The sequence below is a fragment of the Spermophilus citellus genome (genome assembly GCF_964194105.1).
Source record: "Spermophilus citellus genome assembly, chromosome: 11".
Lineage (NCBI taxonomy): Eukaryota > Metazoa > Chordata > Mammalia > Rodentia > Sciuridae > Spermophilus > Spermophilus citellus.
The window spans coordinates 76,430,018-76,455,672 of record NC_138192.1 but is presented as its reverse complement, the minus strand read 5'-3'; the positions used below and the strand labels follow the sequence as shown (position 1 = coordinate 76,455,672).

Below are 25,655 nucleotides of genomic sequence, written 5' to 3'. Positions count from 1 at the left end.
AACTGTTGTGCTTTCTATTGCTTTTCTATTGCTCCGTACAGCCACCATCTCCATCCTTAGCTGAGGTGGAGGTTTTTGAGTTCAGAGGTAGAAGCTATCAGTAAATCAAACTGGTCATAAAACAGAACGGGACTTAGGGTCTCCAATGATGACATGCAAGCTAGAATGGCTGGAGAGAATTAGGAGATGAAAGAAGGGACCATAGGACTGGCAGCCGAGATTTCAAGACATGTCCAATGAGAATTTTTTAAAAATAGAATACTATGGAACTCTGTACTGAAAGCCCCTTCTTCATATTTTCTACAAAAGTTCAGCAAATATAGACAGTTCACTAACCCTTTGATTTTGGTGGAGTCAATTGTTAGTGAAATAAGGCATAGAGAATGTGAAAACACACAGAGGCCAGCCTCTCAGCTGAAGGGATGAACTGTGTCAACTGCAGCTACAGCATAATTAGGAATTCTTCCTGAACATGAGCGAAGCCCTTAGGGAGGTTGCAGAGAATGTAACATGTTGAAAAAATGCAGGCTTTCCATAGCTGATATAGGACATAAGTATGATACATGGAATATTTTTGAAGGGGCTCTGCATGCACACACATGTGCACATACACACTTCTCTTTTAAAGATAAAACTTTAGAGAAAAATGTCCCCAAATTACTTGCCCAAAACCTCACTTACCATATTTTGTCATAATGCATCTCATCCTCTGTTTTTCAAACTCTTTTCTGTTATTTTTGTGACATCAAAGTCTAAATAAGGGACTGGGGCTGTAGTAGAGTATTTGCCTAGCATGCGTGAGGCACTGGATTCAATCCTCAGCACCACCTAAAACCAACAAAACAAATAGATAAAGTTTTTTTTTAATTTTTTTAGTTGTAGATGGACACAACACCTTTGTTTTATTTATTTATTTATTTGGTGCTGAGGATCGGACCCAGCACCACATGCATGCGAGGCAAGCGCTCAACCAGTGACCCACAACCTCAGCCCTTAAATAAAGTTTTTTTTTTAAAATAAAAGCCTACTTTAATCTGTTTAAAAAACAAATTTAAATAAGTGACTTGTCCTTTTACTGAATACATTTTGGAGGAATAAAACAAAAAAGCCTAAGTAATCTCATCATGGGGGCAGAAAGACAGGTAGACAGTGCAACCCCTCGAAGGTAAGAACATATGCTTTGGAGTCAGATAAACTGGGCATGAAGTTTCAACTCTGCTGTTATCTAAGCTGGTGATGTTAGACAAAAAAAGCCCTTTCTCTCAGTGTTTCCCCACCAAAAAAGAGTAAGACTATTCATTTCTTAAGTGTTAAGAATAAAATACAGTGGATGTATAACCAGCACCGAGTGGATGTTCAATAAATGGCACAGCTGACAGGCTAAAAGCATTGATTATTGAATCAATACAGCCCAGAAGATTCTCTGCCAAGGTCAACATTCAGAAAACTTTGTATTTGAAACTCTGTATTCCTTCCTTATCCTTGCTTTTCTTCTAATTAGAACAAAAACACAGACTGCTCTTTTCTTCCCAGCAAGCATCTCTTGGTACTCAAAAGAGTTCCATACCCTGCATTATAAACTTTATTGAGTTGCTCCAACAATGTGTAGTTCTGGTACATAAATGAATTTTGTACATCATCTGGGACACACCTGCATATCTCAGTTGTTTCATGCTGTCCCCCACTCACAACTGTGTCAATGTTGACTTAATGTTATTCATTTGCTTATGTTGTTATTGAAAACGAATCCTTAATTAAAACAGCCCAGTGTCACCCGGCTCATGTAGAGTGCCACAAGCAATAATCCCTAATTTAATGTATACTTGGGTTCATACCTGCAATTTAATTTCTGAAGCCAGAAATATGAAGGGATTTTATAATGGTTTGTGAGTATTAGGTGGGGAAGATTAGGACCACTAATGAAGAGCTACTGTCTTAGGAGAAGCCTCATCACCATGCATAATTGTTTCCAGGCTACTTGGAGTGAACATGGAAATGAACCCCCGGGCTGGCTTGAACTTGGTGCGACATCTCTGAATGTCTGCCTTGGAGTTGGTTTCTGGTTTACTCTTCCATTTTTGAACATGTTATCCATTTGTAAGAAGTACAAGTCTTTTATTCTATTTCCATCTCTCCTCTCTTTCAACCAGCCATTGGAAATGCTATCTATTCTACTGCCAATAATTTTTTAGGTTGTGCCTTTACATAGATCTAGTGGTATCTGGGTTCTACTATTGCAGCAGACACTTTGCACAATTGGTGCGTGGCAAGTTTGGGGTACAAAGGACAAGCTCCTGTCAGACTGAACACCCAAATTTCCCCTGCATTCCAAGCCAATTTCAGTGACTTCGAGATCCCATGTAAGTTTCTCTCCTTTTCCACGCTTTGGTAATTGGGCTGGCTGAAGACTCTCAGGCGTCCTTGAATGTTCTAAAGTGCCCTTCACCGTGGCCTCTCATTATAGCAGAGAGGCAGGAAAGGCACTGGTACTTCTTGAGAGCCACCACTCTGTGTGCCAGGCACTTTATATACTTTAACTCATTTAGTCCTCCCTGCAGCCTATTACACAGAGACGGACTGTACTTCCATTGGCAGATGTGGAAATTGAACTTCCAGGAGGTTAAATAGGTCTGCCCAAGTTCTCAGCTGAGGTCTATCACCCACCGTGACGTTGGCTGTGCCACATAGGGCAGCTCCACTGAGGGACCTCTGCAGTGGTGGCAGCCACTGCAGAGAAGGTGGCCCTCTTCCTAATACACACAAAGATGACACTATGCTGCAGTGGCCCTAAGAAAAACCCAGATCTGTCTGATGTTCAAGGCTGTTATCTTTCTGCCAGTCAGTGCTGCTTCCCCCAGGACCGCTGGGTTCGAACCAGGAGAAGCACTTTAAACACCCAGCAGCACCAGCCAGAAAAAAACTGCGGCCAAACAAGAGCAGAAGATGGTCCACCACTCCTATTAGATGCTACCTTGCTGTAGTAGATGGTTTTGTGACAATGGTGGCGATTTCCCTCCCCTGTATCTACAATGGGATTGATAACACATCAAGGAACAGAATTATTTCTCCACCCTCTGAACCTTGGCTGGGCCCTTGGCACACGGTGGCCAGCAGAGTGCTGCAGAAGTGCTGAGCCCTTGAGAGCTCCTGCAGATCCATTTGCTTCCTGGGAACCTTCCAGGCCAACAAATAAATAAGCACAGGAAAGCCTAACTAGAGAATGAGAGACTACCTGGAGCAGAGATGAACCAGGTAGAGGCCATCCCGGGTCAACCAACCACAGATGCATGACTGAGCTCAGCCCTGATGTGCCAAGTCTGGCTGATTGGAAGAACTGTCCAGTTGACCCATGACCTAACTCAAGGTTGTTGTAAGGCATTGGATTTTGCAGTAATTTATTGCACAGTGTCATGTTTAAATTTATGTGTCAACCTGGAGGGTGTTTTTGGATGAGATTAACACTTACAATGGTGATTTGGGGTAAAAGAGACTGCCCTCCAAATTTAGGCAGGCCTTATCTAATTAGTTGAAGTCAACTAAATAATAGAACAAAAAGAGCAGCTACCCCCAGCAAGAGGCAATTCTTCAGCAGACTGCCTTGGACTTCATCTGTACCATCAGCTCCCTGGGGTCTCCACTTGTGGGTGTTTACACTGAACCTGCACCATTGGCCCTCCTGAGTCTTGAGCCTCCTACTTCACTCTGTAGATTCGTACTAGCCAGCCTCCATAATTGTGTGAGCCAATTTCTTATAATAAATTTTTGGGTGTCTTTGAAGAAGATACACTATAAAGAACTGATTCATTGTATTGCTCTTTGTCTAGAGAATCCTAATACACACAGCAAATGATAGAATTGCTAATAAAGTTGACCTCTGTACCGAGTTAACCGTTTCTGTCCCCAACTCCCTAGCTGCTGAGTCTCCTGACCTTGAGCCCTTCTGCCTGCTGTGGAGATGGATCAGTCTGTTTCTCTGTCCCAAAATACCCACACACTTACCTGGAGCCATGGATTTGCCTCCATTCCTGCCAGATCCCTGATGTTATCACCTGGAGACTCTTGCTACCTACCCTGGCCAAGGGAATGGATGGGGACCTGACCGAGGTCTTCTGGTTCCCTTTTAAATTCAGGTGCTGCAGAAACCTGTTCTCAAGAATTCGATGGGACTTTTGCTCTCAGTTTTCTCCTGTGTTGGTCTTCCTATTGGATAATTCCACTACTCCCACCCTTCCCTGACTGGGAAGTGACCAAACCCTCCTAGAGGGGACTGCAGGGAGGGGACTAGGGTGGCATTAGGCAGCTCTCACATGCCCTGGCTGTCTCTTCTCTCTCAAGTCTGGAGAGGAAAGCCCGTGAAGTCACAGTGCCATGGGCTTACTTCCCTTTATGGAGGGGCCTGGCCCCAATCTTTCCAAATATGATTTGCCCCAGGAACAAAGACCCTGGCTTCCTGGAGCAGCATCCTTGACTTTCCCTGGCTGCCTAACACGTGCAAAGGAGCCTATGCAAGGCAGGCACTTTTCCTATTCCCATGCCTTGTTCTCCTGGGGCAGTAACGTTCCCTCCACTCCTTCCATCCTGTAATATCAAACTACAGGCAACAGGAGTCCGAACCACCTGCACCAGGGCAGCAAAGATGGGTCAAGGCTCTGGAGCCGTGCCTGGACTGTGGGCAGCCGTGTCTTGGTAGAGGGCACACTAGCAAATGAAGCCTTCCTGCTTCCTGCTTGGATACCAAGTATAGTGTTGGAAGCTGAAAGTCCAAGATCAGAGTTCCCCATCTTCTGTCCAGGTTTTGGTGAGGGCTTCATGGTGGATGGCATTATGGCAAGAACACATGTGAGAGGGAGAGATGACGTGACACGGTGAGACAGAAGACAGAAGGCCATAGAGTGAGGAAGGCCTAGGCTTGCTTTTTTGCAACAACTCATTCATTTCTTTTTTTTTTTTTTTTTTTTTTTTTTTTTTTTACCCAGGGGTGCTTAACCACTGAGCCACATCCCCAGCTCTTTTTTTTTTTTTAAACTTTTATTTTGTGACAGGGTCTCACTAAGTTGCTTAGGGCCTCACTAAGTTGCTGAGGCTGACTTCGAACTTGTGATCTTCCTGCCTCAGCCTCCCAAGCTACTGGGATTATAGGCATACACCACAATACCTGGTCTAACAACTTATTCTTACAGGAAGTAACTGGGGTCCCACAAGAACTACGTTTACTCATTTTGGAGCAGCACCTGCATGACCCAGTTACCTTGCACCAATCCCACCTGTTAAAAGTTCCACTCCCTCCCAACACTGCCACACTGAGGACCAAGCCTCTAGCACATGAACCCTTGGGGGACACACTCAGACCATATCCAACCACAGCACCTGAATACTGGGCCTCGGGTCTCCTAGTCATGGCTTCTTCTAGCAGCTGTGCCATACACTGGCAGCTTTGGTCCCCAAGGAGATGACACTGGTTATGGTGGGCTATGGCAAATGTAGCCCATAAAACAGTGCAGCCACTATGGAGGACAGTTTGGCAGAATCTCAAAAAAATTAAACATACACTTTTCATACAATTCATCAATCCTGCTTCCAGGCATATATCCAAGAGATTAAAAAGCTGGGACTCCAACAGATATTTGAATGCCCATATTTATAGATCAGCATTTTCACAGTAGCCCAAACATCCTTGAATGGACCAGTGGATAAACAAAATATAATATGTATTTTAAATGGAATATTATTTAGCCTTAAAGAGGAAGAAAATCCTGATACATACTACTGCATGGATGAACTTTGAGAACATGCTAAATGAAACAACTCAGAGACAATGGACACATATTGAGTGATTCCATTTATATGTAGTACCTAACATAGGCAAACTCATAGATGTGAATGTAGAGTGGATATTGCTAGAAGATAGATGGAGGGGACATAGAGAATTATTGTTTAATGAGTACAGAATTTCAGTCTGGGATATTGAAAAGTTTTGGAGACAGAATGTGGCAATATTGCACAACAAAGTGAATGTACTTCTGGAGCAACCTGATCCCAGTGTGTAAGAACTGGCCCAAGGTGCCAGGAGACTGAAGAAAGAGGCAGAAAAATCTAGAACTGTGGAGGGTAATTTATTAGGGGACTTTCTGAGAGGAGTATGGTCCTGGGCAGCAGCAATTACAAGTGGGTCCCTGCAATTTGGGTCAGAAGTGACTTCATCCTAACCGGAATGGGCCTGGTTTATCTTAAGCTAGTATCAAAGAGTCAGGCACATTCCTGGTGCCAGGGTCCAGTTGTAAAGCTCCACATACCACTCTAATGGTTTTGTCTATTTATAGTGTGCTGGGAAACTATGCAGGAAAAACCAACTAGGGCCGTCACAACTCAAGATGGCTGCGGTCCTGTCAAGCTAAATCCAGAGAGTACTTAATGCCTCTGAATTGTTCCTTCAGAGAAGATTGAAATTTTATGTTATGTATATTTTACTACAATAAAAAATTTAAAAGTGGCCAAATTTTAGAGTATAGAGTTAAGAAAAAGGAAGTTTTTTACCATGGATATCTGTGTCTGCTTTTTAATGTTACCCACAACTTCCTCCTTCCTCCGTCCTACTGGTAAGCCTACATAATAGTCAAGGCATTATGGTTAACACTTAACCTGTATCATGCCATTGTGGTTGTTTTAGTCAGTTTTTTTTTTCATTTCTGTGACCAAAAGACCTGACAAGAACAATTTTAGAGGAGGAAAAGTTTATCTGGGGGCTCACAGTTTCAGAGGTCTCGGTGCGTAGACAGCTGGCTCCATTCCTAGGGGCTCGAGGTGAGGAACATCATGGCAGAAGTATGTGGTGGAGCAAGGCAGGTCAGGACAGGGCTACCAAGAATCAGAGAGAACTTCACCCTTCAGGGACTAAATATGCACCACAAGTACATGCCCCCAGGGACCCACCTCCTCCAGCCTCACCCACCTGCCAACAGTTACTAGTTAATCCCATTGATTGGATAAGGCTCTCATAACCCAGTCATTTCACCTCTAAATCTTCTTGCATTTTTACAACACATGAGATTTTTGGGAACACCTCATCTCTAAACCATAACAGCGGTAAAAACAGAATAGAGGCCCTGGCCTCCAAGGGCTCACCAGCAAAAGTGCAGCTCTTTTCTATAAGCATTCCCCTCTCTCCACACTGCTCTTAGGAAAAAGATGAAGCTATCGTTTACTCTTCCTGTCTCACCAGTATGTCTTGGAGCAACTCACCCTGAAGCAACTCACCTGTGTTCCCTTTCAGCCTCAGTGAGCTTTCTATCCCTCACTGCCAATGTTATTTCTTGCTTAGAACCCATCCTCCTCCCCTCTACTTAAAATTCACATTCTTCAGAGTTCAGCTCAACTGTCACTTCCATAGGCAACATTTCCTCACCTCAGATCAAGCTAAATTCCCTTCCCTTGTCACATACTCTTAACACCATATTCTTCCCGTTCTTTTGATTAAACTTCTGCCCCCCCCCCCCAATGGACGATGATATACTGGAGAATAGGGACTTTCTCAGTTTTCTCATCATTGAACCATATATCTGTAATGGGTGCAGCACTTACTCAGTAAGCACCTTGTATCAGTCAGCTTTCTGTTACTATAACAAAATACCTAAGATAAACAAACTTTTAAGAGAGAAAGATTTATTTTAGCTTATGGGTTTTGAGGTTTCAGTTCATGATTGGTGGGCCACATTCCTTCTGGCCCAAGGCAAGGCAGATCACCATGAGTGTGTGGCAGAGGAAGCTGTATGCCTCATGGCTGCTGTGAAGTAGAGAGAAAGAGAATGGCTTAGGTTTCCCACATTTCCTTCAAAGGCATGTCCCCAATGACCTAATTTTCTTCTACTAAGCCCCAATTCCTAGTAGCACCACAGTTGGGGACCAAGACTTCAACACATGAGATTTGGGGGGACAGTCACCCAAATGTACATCGCAATCATTATTTCATAATGAATCCAGGAGTGAGAGAATGCAAAATGATTAATAATACCTAAGTTAAAGGTTCTTCTCCAGTTTAAAAGTGAAGGATGCAGTGACCTGTTCAACACTACACTCTTCTATGTAAGGCAAATTGAGATTAGTCAGAAGCAAGAGATGTAATGCATTTTAGATTGACAGTAAAAGGAAAGCTATTCAAGGTAGCAGTGTTTTTTTTTTTTTCTTACTGTACTGCATATTCTATGCTGATTTTTTAAAATTATTATTAGAATCGCAGTTTGAAACTAGAATGACACTTCTTTTAATTTTCTCACACTGGTAGTCATTGATCTGCATTCATATCTTAAGAGGAAATGCCATTGAATTCAGGAGAAGCATATTTAACCTGCATGGTATTCAAAAATTACTGGAAAAGCTTAGCTCCCGTACACTGTGCTGGTGACCTTGCTAAGTAGGTATGTTAAACACTTAAATGTATAATTTTCTTTGGGCGCTTTCGGTAAAAACATTCTTTCTTCTTTTTCACGTCTTCCAGCAAACCTCATTATCCTTCTTGTGACCCTGCAGGCATCTCATTTTCTTTTGGCGTGTTTGCAAGTTTTAAAATATTAACTGCATCTCCTGCCTCAGGAAGGGTTGCTTGGCTACTACTCTACATTTTTAGAATGTGAATTCTTTTACTTCACCATCGCTACCTTGAATAAAGTAGTTTAATGCATTTTCATAGAAGCCAGACATAATTAAAATCGCTTATCTTTATTAAGTACAGTAATCATTCTCATTTGGAAGACCAAGGGGAATATACACGGGAGAATATGTATTAGTTTTGAATACTGTTGAAAGTAAATTAAAGTAAGGTCACAAGGTGTCAGTCACCATGGAATTGGTGGAAGGTGCTGCTGTATGTGGGATACCAGCTTTTAAGAAAGGTAGAAATAAAGAAGAGTAAAATAAGAGCAAGGATGTCCAAGAAATGGGCTATTCGTTTCGTTTGTCATCTTTGTAAACTAGAAACACATAATGGTAAAACTTTGAAGCTGATTGAGGTCTAATGCTGAACAAAAATGATCTCAACAAAATGTGTCCTGACTTTATTTTTTTTTATTATTCTTGTGTAGTAAATCCCAGGATTGTACTTGCCTCTGGGTAGAAGGGATCATACTGCACAAAACATCCCTGCTCCTGGGGACTTTGAATGTTATGTAAATGAGCACTGAAAGGCATTTGTCTGCTCTAGCATTTCTCAAGGTGGGCTTTCATTGTGGGATGTTAAAAGAGATTCCAAAGGGGCTGGGGTTGTAGCACAGTGGTAGAGTGCTTAACTAGCAAGTGTGAGGCCCTGGGTCCGATTCCCCTAAATAAAAATAAATAAAAATAAAGGTCCATCCACAACTAAAATAATAAAAACATATATAAAAAAGAGAGACTCCAAAAGGACTTCTCAGGGCCTTTAAAATAGTAATAAATACTTAAAGTTCTTTCTAAGAATGGGGCCTATTATTAAGTGGTTCCCAAATTCATTCAAAGATCACATCTTTGGTGTCTTTGTTTGTTGTTGTTTTTACTTTGAAGTTGTGCTTCTGTTTTTGGAGAAACCACAAGTGAACATGTGAATCTAGTATAGACAGTATAGACTGGAACTTGCTCTGGAAAAAGCTGACATTAAAAAATAGAGGCATGTCTAGAATTTAAAGAATTTTAGAAATCTCTTCATGAAATATTCACTAAGGGCTTAAATCACTGAGAAATGGCATGAGTACACCCCATACCAGTAGCTCTATAATCCCAAGGCTCTTTACAGCAGCAAAATTTCTAATAGCCCCAAAGTGAAACAGTCACCCAATGTTCATCAGATCATGAATGGACAGTGTGGTGTTTATTTCATTAGAAGGAATGAAATACTGATACAAGCTACAACCTGGAAGAACTTTGAAAACACTATCAAATGAAAGAAAAGATACAAAAGGCCCCATATTGTATGATTCATTGATTGGAAATGTCCAGAGTAAATTCACAGATACAGAAAAGCACATTAGTGGTTGCCAGGGATTGGAAGAAGAGGAGAATAAGGAATGATTGCTAATGAGTATGAGATTTCTTTCAGGGATGAAAATCTGGAGGTAGACAGGGATGATTATCTTATAGTCTTGTTAATATACTAAAAAAATACCACTGGACTATGCACTTTCAAAAATTTTTATATTTCAATTAATAAATAATACTGGCTAGGGGTGTAGCTCAGTGGTAGAGTTTGTGCTTAGTATGTGTGAGGCCCTGGGTTCCATTCTCAGCACCAGAAGAAAAAAAAAGAAAAGAAAAGAAAAAAAGAGAAATCCAGCATGCTACCATAATACATGTTTATCTTTCATATTTTAGGAAAAGAAAACAACACAACTATTTCTTGTCAACAAGTATATTTAATGAAGGTACTAGAGGTTATTTACAGAAAATATACATACATACAATTCCTACACATTAAATGTAGTCTTATTGTGAAAACAGAAAAAAAAATGTACTCCAAAATTACATACTAAATAAAATAAATAAAAAGTAATTATTTGGCACAATATCTATTATGTAGCAAATAAATAACTCTATACCATTGATTGGATGAACTATTTACAATCTATTTGAAAGTGCAAAACAATTGTTGAAAATTAAGATATTTGTAATAACATTTAAATCCAGAAAATATGTTATTTTTTTTTTAAATCAGTAACAATAAATTTGTAGCTGAAAGGTTTTTTTTTAATGCCCAGGAAAATATTTTAATTTCGAAAAACATTTTGTGCATATTGTGCTCTTCGGAAATGTTATTTTTTATCTTAATGCTGGCAATTTTAAGAACCTTGGTGTTACTGAGTTGGAATTCTTATATAAGTAATCCTGATTTGTAAATTTAAAAAAGATACATTGTAAACATAAATATTATTCTATCTATCATTCAGAAATTACAGACCAGTCCTCTCTAAATTATATAAGTAGCCATAATGTTTTATAGTAGTGTGGTCAGGTTCTGTTCCTTAAGAGGTAAGATCATGTGGATGGAAGAATACAACCTAGCATGTGGACTTTAACAGATTCCTTAACACTTTGCCCAAACCCCATACTCCAAATCATGATATTGAATTAAAAAGGATGAAACTACATCACCACTGATGTGTCCAAATGGATCCCACTGGTAGCACATTTTGCACTGTAAACATTCTCAGAAGAAACGTCAGGAGCTTGAGATTCCCCTTGACAGTGGTGTTTCTACTGAGCTCTTCATTTGGGTCTTATGAAGATGGCACAACTGGAAATGAAACAGGGTGACTACACTGGGGGTTTCTAAGCTAGTGTGTGTAAGCTTTATGCAAGTCAAATCATTTCTTCTCTTCTCATGTAGTCAGTAAGCTGAATGCAGCCCTGAGATGTCTCCGGATGTGTTTTTGCTTGTTTTGTAGAATTCTTTAGTGGTGGTACAGTCAATGGTAGCATAAAAGGCATTTTTTGAAAGATTGTGGACTGGAGACAAATCATTGCTTGGGGCACTTTAGATATCTATGGCCTACGGGGCTCTAATCGGTGTGACATCTGTGATAAAGTTCTCTGGTTGTCAATCACATTTAATTGCCGGACATAACTCCGGACATCCTGATGGTTCTTATTAGCTTGCGCTGCATCAGGATCTGTTGGAAGAAGAGGAGGAGAATTGGCATTGCAAAATATATGCATATAGATACAGCTTTATTTTCCCCATTGACTTATTACACTTATCACAGATTCCTGGGTTCTGTCAAGACCTTTCAACATACCACATTCACTGGAATATTTTTACTTGCTTGTTCCATCTCCTCTCTTCTATCCTCCAATCTTCTTTTCTTCCCTGGAATCATCTCTTTTGATCATTTCCCTCTGTACTGCATATTGTTTTTTTAAAAAAGAAGAAAGGGCACAAAAAAGCAGGGGGAGGGGGAGCATCTGTCTGGATAGCCCCTGCTGACAGATGAAAACTGTTTCCCCTAACCAGCCCACCTCTGTGTCTCACTCTGTCTCTTCCTCTTTTGATCCAGATGAGGGTTAATGTCAAAAGACAATTTTATTAGCTCATCGCAAAAGTACTTTACCACCTGGACCAAACTGAAGGAAGCCAGAGAGATTATCAGGTCATGACTGTCCCCTTCACTTGCAGGCAGTACACAGCAATGCTATGCAGATTGTATGTTCTTACAAACTGTCCAGCTTCATAGAAAACCACAACTTATGACTTCTACCAGACTTTAAATTCTGAGGCTGCTTGTTCTGAAAACCCAGTTACCACTCTATTGTGATCCAAGCATGTGAGCTACTGGGCTATCAAAGAGGTTAACTGATTTCATTCAAACCAGAGTGGCAAGAAAACCCCATGCCCACAGCCCTGTGCAGACATTATATGAGAATGAGGAAGGCCACACTTGATAGTGCTGAACTGGAAGCACAGGTCCCTTGGGAAGTGACTACTAAGCTCCCAAATATCGCTGCCCTGTGGAAATCTGTGCCCAGAGTTACTAGATCTTTCTTTTCTTTGTCTTTCTTTCTTTTTTTTTTTATGAACAGGAAATCTGAATTTTTTTCCATGTGAATTCCTTCAATTCTTAAATGGTGACATTTCAAAATAAAAGGGGAAAATGCTACTTTGATCCAACACCTCTGCTGTGGTCCATGAGCTACCTCCTTCCCATGGCTTGAGGACTTTGGTCTAGTTGGACACTGAGAGTGGTCAAATGGGAGTCTGGACTGCTGGCCAGGGGTCTGTCCCCACCATAGTACACTACTTTCTGCAGCCCAGTTGCTCCTGTTAATCTACCCACCATTCCCCAAGACAATTAGAATGCCATCTGCATATGGAGTGAAGGGGAGTATTGCAGGTCTGAACACAGAAAAGCAGAGAGAAGATACAAAGGCCCCTACCCGCTGTCAGAAGAAACTCATCAGTATAATTATCACATATAAATAATACCACAGTGAACTGCAGAACACATTGTGCTTAATTTCCTCCGCTTCTCACTGGCAGTGTACTCTACATGTACAATATACTGTAATTACATTGTACATATTCCCACAATGTTTATGAATCTATTCCTATAGCTTTATCTATAGATTGTTGACTTCAGAGCTGAGCAGCTGTTGTTTACCAGCAGTCACTGATAACTTCAACAAATGCAGTGGAGAGTTTTTAAAAAAATAATTTCCCTCCACTTCTCTCAGCGAAGACATAGGAGAATGTAGAATTTATTTCCAAAGGGGCTCATGTAACAAAGCAGATTCTATCATGGTTCTTCTTTGGTTCTTAAACCTCACTGAGAACCTGTCAAGATCATGAACCCTCTCAGGCAAACAGGAGTTTGCATATAATTTTAGGAATTTCCTGGACCCCCAAAGGATCATGGATTCTAGATGATAAGCCCCTCCTCTACGTGGTATTTCTCATCTAGTCTCATTTCACTTGCACAACTGCTTTAAGACTGTGTTTTTACACATAGTGAATCAGTACAGGCAAAGATAGGAGACATTTTAAACCTGGTAGAATCCACATAGGAATAGTAGATGATATGCAAGACCAGTTTCATTTTGGAAGTCAGAGAAGGCACAATCATTTGAATTAACTTTTTTCAAGGTCTAATATCTCCCATTATCAAGATTACTTGCCCCAGATTTTCCCCCACTGAACACTAAAAAAAATGGCATCCCATGTTGCCAAACTCTGGCTTTGGACGAACTCTGTACTGCAAAGAACTAGAAGGTTATTGCTTTATTAAACTTTCTGTTTAATAAAGCAAGAACTTTCTAGTCTCTTGGCATTGTGCCTATGGGAGAGAATGGTTCTGGTAAGCTTATAGTCAGACCCACATCATCTTATCATATTGTATTAACAAGCCAAATTTCTTCAAATGACTCATACAATAACGTTAGCAAAAAACTTCACAGGGTCCACCTCCTTACTCCCAAACAAGATTGAGGGGGCCAAAGCTTCGCCCCTCACCCAAAACACCAATCCAGAGGAGACCGCAGCACTGGTGCTACGATACAACTCGGCTCCTGACAGATTACAATTGTCACATATCATTAGTAATATTTTTATGCATACGAAAGCATGGCATTATACCAATTCTCGTGATACATGTTCACATTTTCAAAGAGCACCTCAAATTCCCTCCGATACTCCAAATAAAAAATCCTGCCAGGGGATTTTTTACAAAAGTGCTATAAACATGAATGCATTCTTGCAACACCCTGAGAAACAATAAATAATATCTTCCCCAGTTTATAAATGAAAGAATTGAGTCATCAAGGGTTGATGTTGCTGTGAGTTTCTCAACATCAAGCAATGAGTCACACAGAGAGCTGGTTGGAGGCACTTTGTTGGCTACTGTGTCCTAGTTGTTTCTAGCCATACTGGAAAAAAGCAAGTTGATTCTCTTTAAATCCATTCACAACATAGTATTCCTATGGTTGTTTTCTAGTTTTACAACAATGTAAATATATTTTTTTTTTAGTTTTACAACAGCAAAACAAAGTCCTTCAACCCAAAGCCCAAGTTGCAAGGAATTCATGGTCCAAAGTGCCTCTGACACAATCAGACACTATCCAGACTACTACAGTGTCTCAGTGGGCTCATTAAAAAGGACTTAATCACCAAGATCTCCATTTAGCAGCACTGAACTTACTGAAGGGCTGGCTCCTGTAGTACCTCACTGTTCTGGCAGTGTTTGCAATCATGCGCTAAGAGGAAAAAAACAGAAAAAGAAAAAAGAAGACAGAAATGCAAGTCAGCTTAGTGTTTAATCCAAAAAGGAAAACAAACCATTATTTATTTTGTCTATGCTTGGTATCACCAGAAACAGGATGTTCTAAGACGTCGACTATCTGAAGAGCTGGTTGATGTATAATGTTTTTAATGACTTTAAAGGGCACCCATATTCTGAGGCACTGGGCATTTTCAGGTAAGGAATATTAATAGCCTAACTCTGTTCTCATTGTTTGCTTCTTCCCTACAATGTAAAAGCATTCCTGAGGCTGTAAATTAATGCTCAGAAATAGTTTTCATCATCTTAACAAGGGCCAATGTGAATTTGTAAGAGAACTTATAACTATCCCAGATTTGAAAGAGGATTAGTTTGTCAAGTTTCTCATAGTAAATAGGCTTCAGTAATGAGGTATTAGATTATATGCACTGAATGGTAAGTCCAAGTATTCTCCATATAATTTTTTTTAAATTAGTTGTTGATGGACTTTATTTGTTTATTTATTTATTTACATGTGGTGCTGAGAATCGAACCCAGTGCCTTGCACATGCTAAGCAAGCGTTCTATCACTGAGCCACAACCCCAGCCCTCTCCATATAAATTTTTGTCACATACTGTGCATTCTGACCTTCCTAGTATTCCAGCAAAACTATATATTTCAATGTTAATCCTGATTGTCTTACTTTCTTCTTTCTTTACTTTTACTTTCTTTCTAATTATAACACAAACATATGCATGCTTTAGAAAACCAGAAAAATATCAGGACAAAGTAAAAAACATTTAGAATATTACTTCACAGAGTAAACTCATTAATATTTTGGTACATTTACTTCCAGCTTTTAAGAAATGAATATGTAAAATCACATTTAAAAAATTAAAGTCATACTGTGTATACATACGTTATTTTGGCTTGAATTTTCTACATTGCATTGTGATCATTTTCCATGTTATTTTCATTTCAAAACATTTTTTAAATGAGCATGCATTCCATCAAATGGACCGATCATAACATATTTAAACTTTGTTAATTTTGTCATCAAGTGATCTTAATTTCTTTGTAGAGTTTGGTTTGCAACAAAGAATAAAAAGGAGTCTTTATGCTGAAGTCAATTAAACAAAAGGGGGAAAAATGAAAATGAAGGACAGAAACAGAGAATCCTCAATCTCTGTGGAAAAACACTGGTGAGACCCAAGAACCATTTTTTTTAATCAAGATGTATATTTCTTGCTCACAGTATTTTAACAACAGTTGGGCCCCCCATCCCTGGCCTGTTTGAAGACACCTTCACTGCCCAGAGTCTATGGAGTATTCTGTAGACATAGTGGATTAATTGAAACATTAGCAGAAAATTGTTAAGGCTCCACCCAGGGGAAGAGACTCCTCAATTTCTGAGGGGTTGTATAATTTCAGTTCCCGTTTTCTTCTCTCACAGATCCTTGGCTTACTAACGTAAAAGAAAATGACTTTGAGGAAAACTTATGTAGTATAGGAAAAAAAACATAGAAAAGTCAAGGCCTTACAAATATATACATGTGAGCATCAAAATACCTCGCTGAATACCAGTGCTTTGTAAGCATGACATGACCCACGTCTACACTGGATGATTTCTCACACACAAAGAAGCAATCGAAAAAGTTTGAACTTCACTTTCATAAAGGATCCTAAAAACCAGAACGTCTGTTGATCAGCATGAAAAATATATTACAAATACCTCCAAGAAAATGCAACATACAATGTATAATTAGCCTCTGATATATGGAGCCCTGAAATAAACAGTAACTATGATAATTTCCCTGCTAATTTACTTTAAGTTGTTTTTTCACTTCTCGAAAGGCTTTGCATCCGAAGGGCACAAGTATATTCCATGTAGAATTATTGTAATTCTTCAGATATTGAATGGAGTGTAATTACTGAAAACCCTGGGAAATGCTGCCAGTGTGCCCCTCTGAAGAATAATAAAACAATTAGCAGGGGTCAGAAACCTCTTCCTATACCATTCTGTAGGGAGTAATTGTTCTGCTTTTTAGTTTTGAAAGCTAAAACATTTCATTCTGACTTCGGCTTTAGACTACTCTTTATAGCTATACTCCCAGGCTTCATAATTTTTAGCTCATTATGTAGTTTAAAATGTGAGAACAATTGTTTAAATCAGTAATTTCCAGCTCTGAAGTTCATTCTACCTTTCTAAATCTTTGATTAATTTTAACAATGGTTTTAATTTTGACGTATCCTTTTTAATTGTACTCAAAGATAACTTCAGCTTAACTTCAAAATCCAAATCTGGCTTTACAACGAGGTCCATTCTCTTCCTTTGTGAGGTCTAGACAATAGTGTTTAATGGTGTGAACCTACAGTAGCTACGCGGGAACCCGGCTAGCATAGCTGGTCAGTGCATGGTTACAGAACACTCTCAGGAGGCCAAAGAAGGGTTAAACTGATATTTTAACCCACACCTTTTTGCACCCATTACACATGCAATATCTAATATGCTACTGAGATTTCAGAAGTCATCTCCAGGGTGAACAGTGCCTTCCATAGCTGCCTATAAACTGTGTCTTAGCACTGAATGTATCCTACAATGGGGACTACATGACCTCTAAGGACAGCCTTTTTTGTTTATAGAGACTTCTTACTTCTATAAATTTATTATTTTGAGTCAAAATCTTTCTCCCTTCACTTTTCACTCATTGATCCTAGTTCTGAGTTTTGGAGTCATAATAAGTTTAGTCCCTTTTTAAGAAGTCATTTCTTCAGATACTTAAAGTCAACTCGTATAGATATCTTCCTACTCCAGGTCTTTTCTCCAATAGTTCAAAAAAAATTTTTTTAACAATTCTTCTTAAGACACCTTTAGTTCTCTTCTGGACAGGCTCCAATGTAATGCCTAAGACTGAACTAATTGTAGAGTGGAGAGAAATGATCTTCCTTTGTTCCTTGACTTAGCTGATTCTATCTAAGTTCATAATTGAAAAACAAAAAACAAAACAAAACAGCACCACCACACACACACCCCATATGACTGGCATCTGTTGAACTAACAGGAATTAAACCTCTTGGTCTGCTTCATTCAGCTGCTGTGTGGAGGCAGCTTCCTGCTCTGAAGTTGACTCTGTGGACCAAAGCAGAGGATCTTACATTTATCTCCACTAAAATCTATCTAGAGTCTCTGCATCTTTCTGAAGACTAAGCCCCATGTGCTGTCTTTGATGGCAGACGACTATTTCTTCATTGGTGTTCTCAATCAAGTTTGGCCGAAACCAAGGTTAAAGAGAGGTAGGCTTCATTATCCAACTGCCGCAACAGGAATGGAGCCAAAAATTACACCCTAGGCTCAGAGGTCCTGCCACAGCAGGTTGGCTCGCCTGGAGCCGGCCAGGCAACTCTCTATAATGCCAGGGGGGAAGTGCCTGATTACTCCAAAGTAGAGCTTCTCATCTTTTTTTCCATCCCAGCAAACCTGAGGTTGATGACACACACTCCCATTAGCAACTGGCTCGTTACGACAGCAATCGGTAATTCAGGGGTGAATGTGGGGTGAACATGATCCTTTAAAAGATGCTTCCAGTCGGTGTAGAGGGCAGACTGAACCCTTTTTGCCACCCCTGAACTGATTTTTCCTGGGACTAATTCTAAGCCTAGGTCTTCAGATCTTGTTTGCAAAAATTAATGTTTTTGCAGTTCCTGGCCTACTGGGGTGAGGGATGGGCCCAATTGATGGCTGATGAATTCCCCTTAGGACATGCACTCCGGAGGAAAGTGCACAGGGGGAAAATGAGGTAATGAGTGGAGAACTCTGTGACCACATTCATGTGTCTATTTATTTATATCTATAGCTGAAGACACAGTGACTCTGAAGCAGATGTCCTTCCTGGGGCCTGAGATGCTGTGTGACCTGTCCAAAGGTTCAGTACAAAAAAAAAAGGGGGAGACTGGGTGTGTGTGGCTTGGTGGTACAGTGCTTGCCTAGTATGTGTGACCACATAAAAATAAATAAATAAAATAAAATTAAGGTATTGTGTCCATCTATCTACAACTAAAAAAAAAAAAATTTAAAGTGGTGGCGGGGACATCAACTGCTGCCTGCACTCCAGGCCTGAGCCTCCATTCCTGGAGCTCTGATGTAGGCAGTTCCCTTGCAATCCAATGAGGTGTTACAAGTGCTTCTTCTCCCACTGGGGCTTTGTGACCTTTCTGTAGCACTACCCCTCAGGAGCAGGCTGGCCAAGTCATACCTGCACTGCCACCCAGATGTCAATAACAGAACTCTATAGCTCTGGGCCTTCCTGCCCTGCTCCTGCTGATTCTTGTTTCCCCTTACTCTCCTGCTGCTGAGGTGCAGGCTTTTATGTCCACCTTTCAAGGTCAGACCAGCAGCCCTCCAGGCATTGCCACCTTTCACTGCTACACTCCAGACATGGCCAGAACAGCCTCCCTCTGCTCAGGCTATTCTGCTTCTCTGCTCGAGTCCTGGAGGAGCTGGTCCTGAACCTCAGCCCTCTTCTAACTACAGTTTTGAATCGTTTTTGTCTTTCCTTCTGTTGACCTTTAAGATCTTTACCATTTCTGTTCTTAATGTTTCCCAGATTGCTTTTTCTTTTCTTATATTTCTATTCCTACTGATTTGATTCCCTTTCCATCTCTATTTCTATCAAATACAGGATCTCTGCCAATTATTCCTAGCTTAGCATGTGTAAAACCTCATCTATCACATCTGATTATTTCTCTCCAACCTCACATATTCACGTATTTGAGACAAGAATTTTTTTTTCCTACAAGATAGAAAAAAATAAATTCTCTCTTCTACAAAGATTGTGCCCATGATAGCAACCAAATAGAAGTGCACAGTAGGGACCAGAGATAAAAGGGACCCAGAAGCTAAACCAGCTCTCACTGTATGCATCATTGAAAAAGGAGCCTGAGCCCTGTCCCCAGCTGTGGGTCTTTAATACATAAGGGGCATGTGACAGATACATATGTGTAACACAGGCACAATGATCATGGTGTATCATATATATGATGGTCATGGGACATGGCAGTTCAGTGCCTGTCTAGTCACATGTGGTATATATGCATATATCTTCACTCGGGGAGGGATACTAAAGAACAGGCACAGAATTTCAGGGAGGAGAGGAGACAGAATAATACCCAGAGAGGACCAGAGGCTGGGGAAACATAACCTCGAATCAAGTCTCAGTTATGCAAAATGCTTTGGGTCACCTTGGTTAATTAAATTTTCTAATAAAATAGACAAAAAAAAAACTACTTGGATTCCATTTTTTAAAAATAGAAATCTTTTTAAAAATGCTTTAGTGGACTGCCCTTCCTAAGCCTGACACTGGTGTTTAATTGGGTGATTCCTATATTCAACAAATATTTCTTGCCTACTTACAATGTATCAGACACACTTGTGGGTGCTGGAGAAATCTCAGTGGACAAAACAGGTAAGATACCTGATCCAGGGCACTTACATTCTTAGTGGAGACGACAGATGATGTAAACAAGATCATCTTGGATCATGAGCCCAGCTATCAAGCTGAGGTTATCTATCAGAGTGAGCTGGGTGTGGGCGAAACAGGGAAGTGGGTGGTCAGGAAAGATGACAGAGGAGACGACATGAGCTGAGCCCTGAACCACGGGGTTGAGGCAGGTAAAGACTGGGGGAAGAACATATCAGGCAAAGGTGACAGCTAGGGCAGAATCCCTGAGGCTGGAAGGAAGAGAAAGAAGGCCAGTGTCTCCAACTTGGACTGAACACAGAGGAAACGGTGTGAGCTAAGGCAACAAGTCTGGGTTTTATCTGTTACATGGTTTGATTACCTATTACATCTGCATGAACTTCTCTGTCCTGTATTTTGCTTTTTGACTTGTCTTTCACTACTTCTGTGACCTAGTTTTTCTAGCTTTCGTTGATGTTTTTGTTGGTGTTTAATATTTCACATTTTATCTTTTCAACTGCCGGTAATCTCATGAAGGACAAGGATAACTTTCTAGATATATTTATGTTTGCTAGTAAAAAAAATCCTTTTCCAGGACACTCTATATATGGTGTGTTGCTTTGAAGGATGCTCTTTGGAAAACCTGCCTAAGCCTAGTCTGTGGAAGCTAAATAAAGAGTAAACTCTGAATGTACTCCCATAGATCGCCTTTGTGTTGGAGACATCTGGGAATTGAGTGGATTTGCTCATTTCGATTTTTAGAGATTTCTTTTCTCCATAGCTTGAGGTAACAGGTTCAGAGGTCCCTCCATGAGTCTTGTAATAATATTATTGATGATAGATATTGCTCATTATGTAAGGTCATGCCTAGGGACACACACACACACAAAAAGGATTCAAAATATTTATCTCCCTTATTGAATTAGCATCTGTTAATGCTTCCAGAAGTCTAGAGGTTTGCCCTGTGCTTCTCATTCCTAAGAAAATGATGACCTCAAAAATCACATTCGTAAATACATACACCTAAATATGGGTACATCTGAAACAGAACCAGCCTCCACGGCAGCAGCACTTGGCCTACCAGCATGCTTCATGCAGCCGGAGACAGTGGCAGCCGGCCAGCATATTCTCCTCTAATCCATTGCTAGTCTACCTTCTAAGTATTATAAATATTCATATATGCCATAGAACACTATGAAGGGCTTTATTCAAACATTTTTTGAATACTCCTTTATGTTCCCCCCAAATAAAAGAATGTCGGCCTTTTTTTTTTAAAAAAAAACATAAGGATCAGAGTGTGGATTCTCTTTTGTTCATATTCACAAGTCCTGAAAACCAATATGCAACAAATTCTCTAATCCTCATTTCAGATCTCAAGGGTGAAGATGTTCAAAATGAAAATGCTTAGGGTTGGCACAGTGATTTGCTATGACTGTGCAATGCTGTCACCAAGAAAAGACACCGGTGTTTCTGGGCACCCTGGTGACTTCTGCCCCCCTGGCAGGGCCTCCCTCTGGGGACACAGTCCACCATCCCCACACAAGCTGCCAGCTCTGTTAACACCAGGCCCTTGCTGATGGATGACTGGTAAGTGGCACTGACATCAACCTGGAATCAAAGACAGATCCTTCCCCAAGACATACAGGAATAGCATCAGCCACTAGCTATAGTGTGGGGATAAAGGGAAGGGCTGGGCTGGTGTATGGGGAGAAAATGTTGGAAAACCAGCAAGGTTTAACAAAACATAATGAAATCTTTCTGAAATTGTTTCATTTTCTAGTAACATCTAGTTCATGGAAAGGCATTTAGGAAATCAAACTTTTTTCATGAAATGATTTATCAAAGAAATATAATTTATAAAGTTGCTGCAGCAGAGGACTAACAGTACTTTTTCAATATCCTTTCTCCCATCTCTTTCATAGAGCCCCATAACATTTAGTGGGGCACATGGATATACAAAATAGGGGATACATTTTCTAGGTTTCCTTTCATATGACTAAATTTCTGGCAGTGAAATGTGAGACAAGGGGGGTGTGCAACTTCTTCCTTATTTTTAATGGGAAGCAGCATCCTTCATCATCTCCTTTCCCCTCCCTGAAGCTGGGATGGAAGGGGGACATGGTGGTCTACCATCTTGGATCATATGAAATAGCAAGAGAGAGGAAGCGTGGTACCTTGACTTTCTAAAGAGCAGAGCTACCATGCCCACTCAGACGTTTCAGTGAGAAAGAAATAAACTTGTCTTGTTTAACCCCTCATTAATTTTGGTTTCCACTATTGCAGCCGAAATGTGATCTTAGCTAGTCAGTTGCTGTGCAGCAAAAGTGGACTCCCTGAGAGCAGGGGTTAAGGACTTCTTTACTCTGTGCTCAGCAAAAGGAACCCACTGCTGTGGGTATAAAGCACAAAAATAGGAAGGGGGCACTCTCCTAGTGCACTGAACACTACCTTGACTTTTCCTTTGCAGGTTATGGATGGAGCACCAAGATCTAAAAATCCCAGATGAAACATCTTTTACCCCCTGCCCCCTCCAACAGATGACTGGCTTGGTGCACTCTGCTGTTCTTATCTGCTCTGTTAACTTTAGTGATCAAAAGTTCTAAAGCTCAGTCAACCTTTTAGGAAACTCTAGCTTCAATACTTTTGTGCACATGTTGATTTTTTAGTGCAGTGATTGGCTTAGCCACCCCTCAGTCTGCCCTTCTGCATAAAGTGATTCAGAAAGTAACTTCTCCCCACTTGCTGTATCTTTCACTACAGAAAAATGGTTGATTTAAAAAAGAATGCAGGGAAATTGTTTAATTCTCTCCATATTAATAAATGAGCAAAGAATTTTATTACTATGATCAAAAAATTATTAAACTGATACAGTAATGGAAATTTTTGTAGCTTGCCCTTGGTGTGGGAGTTGAGGAGAAAAACCACCGAGAAGTTTTGTGTTCTCTGGTGTAGAGTATATTTGAGGAGTATGTGCTCATATTTCCTAAGAACTTAAGATATGGGAACTTAGTGCCCAGCAAGACCCATGCTTCCCTACCAGGCTTGGCTTTACCATAAGCTCATTCCTCAAGCTGAATGGTGCTGATCCTTGTGGGATTACTTCAGGGTATTTCAAGTTCTCCTAGAGTCATACATACTAGGTCAATTTCTTTCTTTTTCTTTTTTCTCTTCTTTCTTTTTTGGTGGTGCTGAGGATTGAACTTAGGGCCTTGTGCATGCTAGGCAAGCACTCTACCAACTGAGCTATAATCCCAGCCCTATACTAGCTCAATTTCAAGAAACAATTAGAATTGCAGTTTTCTGATAAGAATTCTATGGTTCAAAGGAAGACTCATGTACCATGGAGCTACTATAATCCAAAGATGGATGGAGCAGGCATGATCCCCATGGAAAAGTGAAGTGTTGACTGAGTATTGAACCTCATGTCTCCTGAGCTCCAAGTCTTGGGCTTTTCTTACACTGCCACATCCTCACTGTAAATCATAAGCCAGGGGAAATCCAGTATGCCGCCAAAAGGGTTCAGAGACAATGGAGCATTCTACTAATATGCGCTGTGTAGCCAAAGAAAGGTTTTGGTGTGACCTGCTTTATTGCTTCATGAAAAATAAGAAAATAAATAGCAAAGTAACTATGTCAGACAACACTTTTTTGGTGGGGGAGGAGAGCAGGGTTGATTATGGGAAGGTGGTGGGAAAATACTGAATATGCATATGCTAGTTCCTCATTTGTTACCGAAATTTCTTCTTCTTGTTAACAGAGAGTTTCAAGTTCCCTCTCTGAACTTGGGTGAACTTTATTGGGATGGGTAAGACACACTTAGATTAATACTCCATAATCAAGATCTGTATAGAGTTTCTTTTTACCTAGTGCACTAAAGTCAGGCTCTGCCGATAAACATTTCAAAGGCATCCTGGGGCAGTCTAGCTCCACAAACCTTACAACAAAACAACCACACAGAAGTCACTGGAACATTTGTGCATTTTAGCAACAGGCAGCCAGGGACAGAAACGCACAGCATAAAAGCTGGCTGCTGCTGTGAGCCACAGCACAAATACTATTCAATTTCACAAAAGAGAACTGACAGAATAAAATAGGTAGCCAATTTGAACCAAGTATTTCAAAACTCCTTTATGTGTAACTACCTTTTTAAACATGGCAGCGTATATGGAAATTATTTCCTTTATTAGTACAAATGCAAATTTTATTTTAAAAAAACATTGTGGTTAAAGTTATAATACCGCACGTACCATTTTTTCAAAGTTTACTAGATTGTCAATGAACGTCTTGTTCCCCTCATGAGTAAATGTCATATCTGTAAAGAAATAAAAGCCACATTCTAATCACTAACCGAAATATGTCATACTAAGAAAGTACAATAGCACCATTAGATTATGCAGGTGGATTTGCATAACACTGCAGTGGAATAGGGCTGATAATAGTTCCTTTTATGTTAGGTGTTTAACTTTCTAAATCACTTTACCTGAAATTAGTAAAATTTCTAAACTAACCTTCTGTTTCACTAACAATACTTCCAAATCATAGATTCCCCACTCTTCCAATCATCTTCCAACCCCTTCTGAAAGTCAGGGCTCAGAGGAGGTGACAAAGAGGTGGAAGAATGGGATCACACTTCCCCAAGAGATGGATCTGATCAGATGTTGCTTGTCTTTCTTCCCCCAGGGCTCACCACCTCCTGGTCTGCATATGTTTTAGGATTACCTTTAATGAGCAGAGGCATGAAGGGGATGAGAGGGGGCTCCAGCTTAGCTGCTGTCAGCCTGTAAGCCCTGTGGTTTCTCGAAGGATCCTTAGGAGACAAAGAGATGCTGGTCAATGAGTGACACATACAACATACCCCTTTTACCTCCTAGCACACCAGTCATCCCACAGTTGGGTATTTTTGAATCAAATGTAGCTACAAAAGAAAGGTAGACTTAGTTAAAGATATTGATTTGCATTTTAAAACGCAAATGGCAGGACAATATTTTGCTTTTTGTTTCCATTCTGGTTTGAAGGGGTGATTTGCCTAAAGGTGCCAAGGGGAGGAATGGAGGAACTTTAGGTAGGGCCAAAGGGAGGGAGGGGGCAAATGGGTAGAAATGATGATGGAATGAGTTAGTACATGTATGAAGACAAGAATAGTGTGAAAATATTTGTGTATAATCAGTGACTTGAAAAATTGTGTTCTATATGTGTAATATGAAATGAATTGCATTCTGCCATGGTGTATGAAAAATCAGAATAAATAAATTTTTTTTTAAAAAAGAATACAAACAACAATAAGTGTTGGTGGGGATGTGGGAAAAAAGGCACACTCATACTTTGCTGGTGGGACTGCAAATTGGTGCAGCCAATCTGGAAAGCAGTATGGAGATTCCTTGGAAAACTTGGAATGGAACCATCATTTGACCCAGTTATCCCACTCCTTGGTTTATACCCCAAATACTTAAAAACAGCATACTACAGGGACATAGCTATATCAATGTTTATAGCAAC

At 40.3% G+C, this 25,655-nt stretch overlaps 1 protein-coding gene across 9 annotated transcripts in view; it reads right to left on the bottom strand.

Moving 5' to 3' along the window:
- Positions 1-10,391: 10,391 nt before the first annotated feature.
- RAPGEF4 (Rap guanine nucleotide exchange factor 4) overlaps positions 10,392-25,655 on the bottom strand; it is a 288,041-nt gene continuing 272,777 nt past the window's right edge. For all 9 annotated transcript variants that reach the window (XM_081261503.1, XM_081261504.1, XM_081261506.1 and 6 more), the window contains 4 exons: positions 24,879-24,966; positions 24,407-24,471; positions 14,646-14,700; positions 10,392-11,627 (listed from right to left, as the gene is read on the bottom strand). In XM_081261503.1, coding sequence (XP_081117629.1) covers positions 11,500-11,627; positions 14,646-14,700; positions 24,407-24,471; positions 24,879-24,966 — 336 coding nt within the window. In that variant the 3' untranslated portion in view covers positions 10,392-11,499. The remainder of the gene's footprint in view (positions 11,628-14,645; positions 14,701-24,406; positions 24,472-24,878; positions 24,967-25,655) is intronic.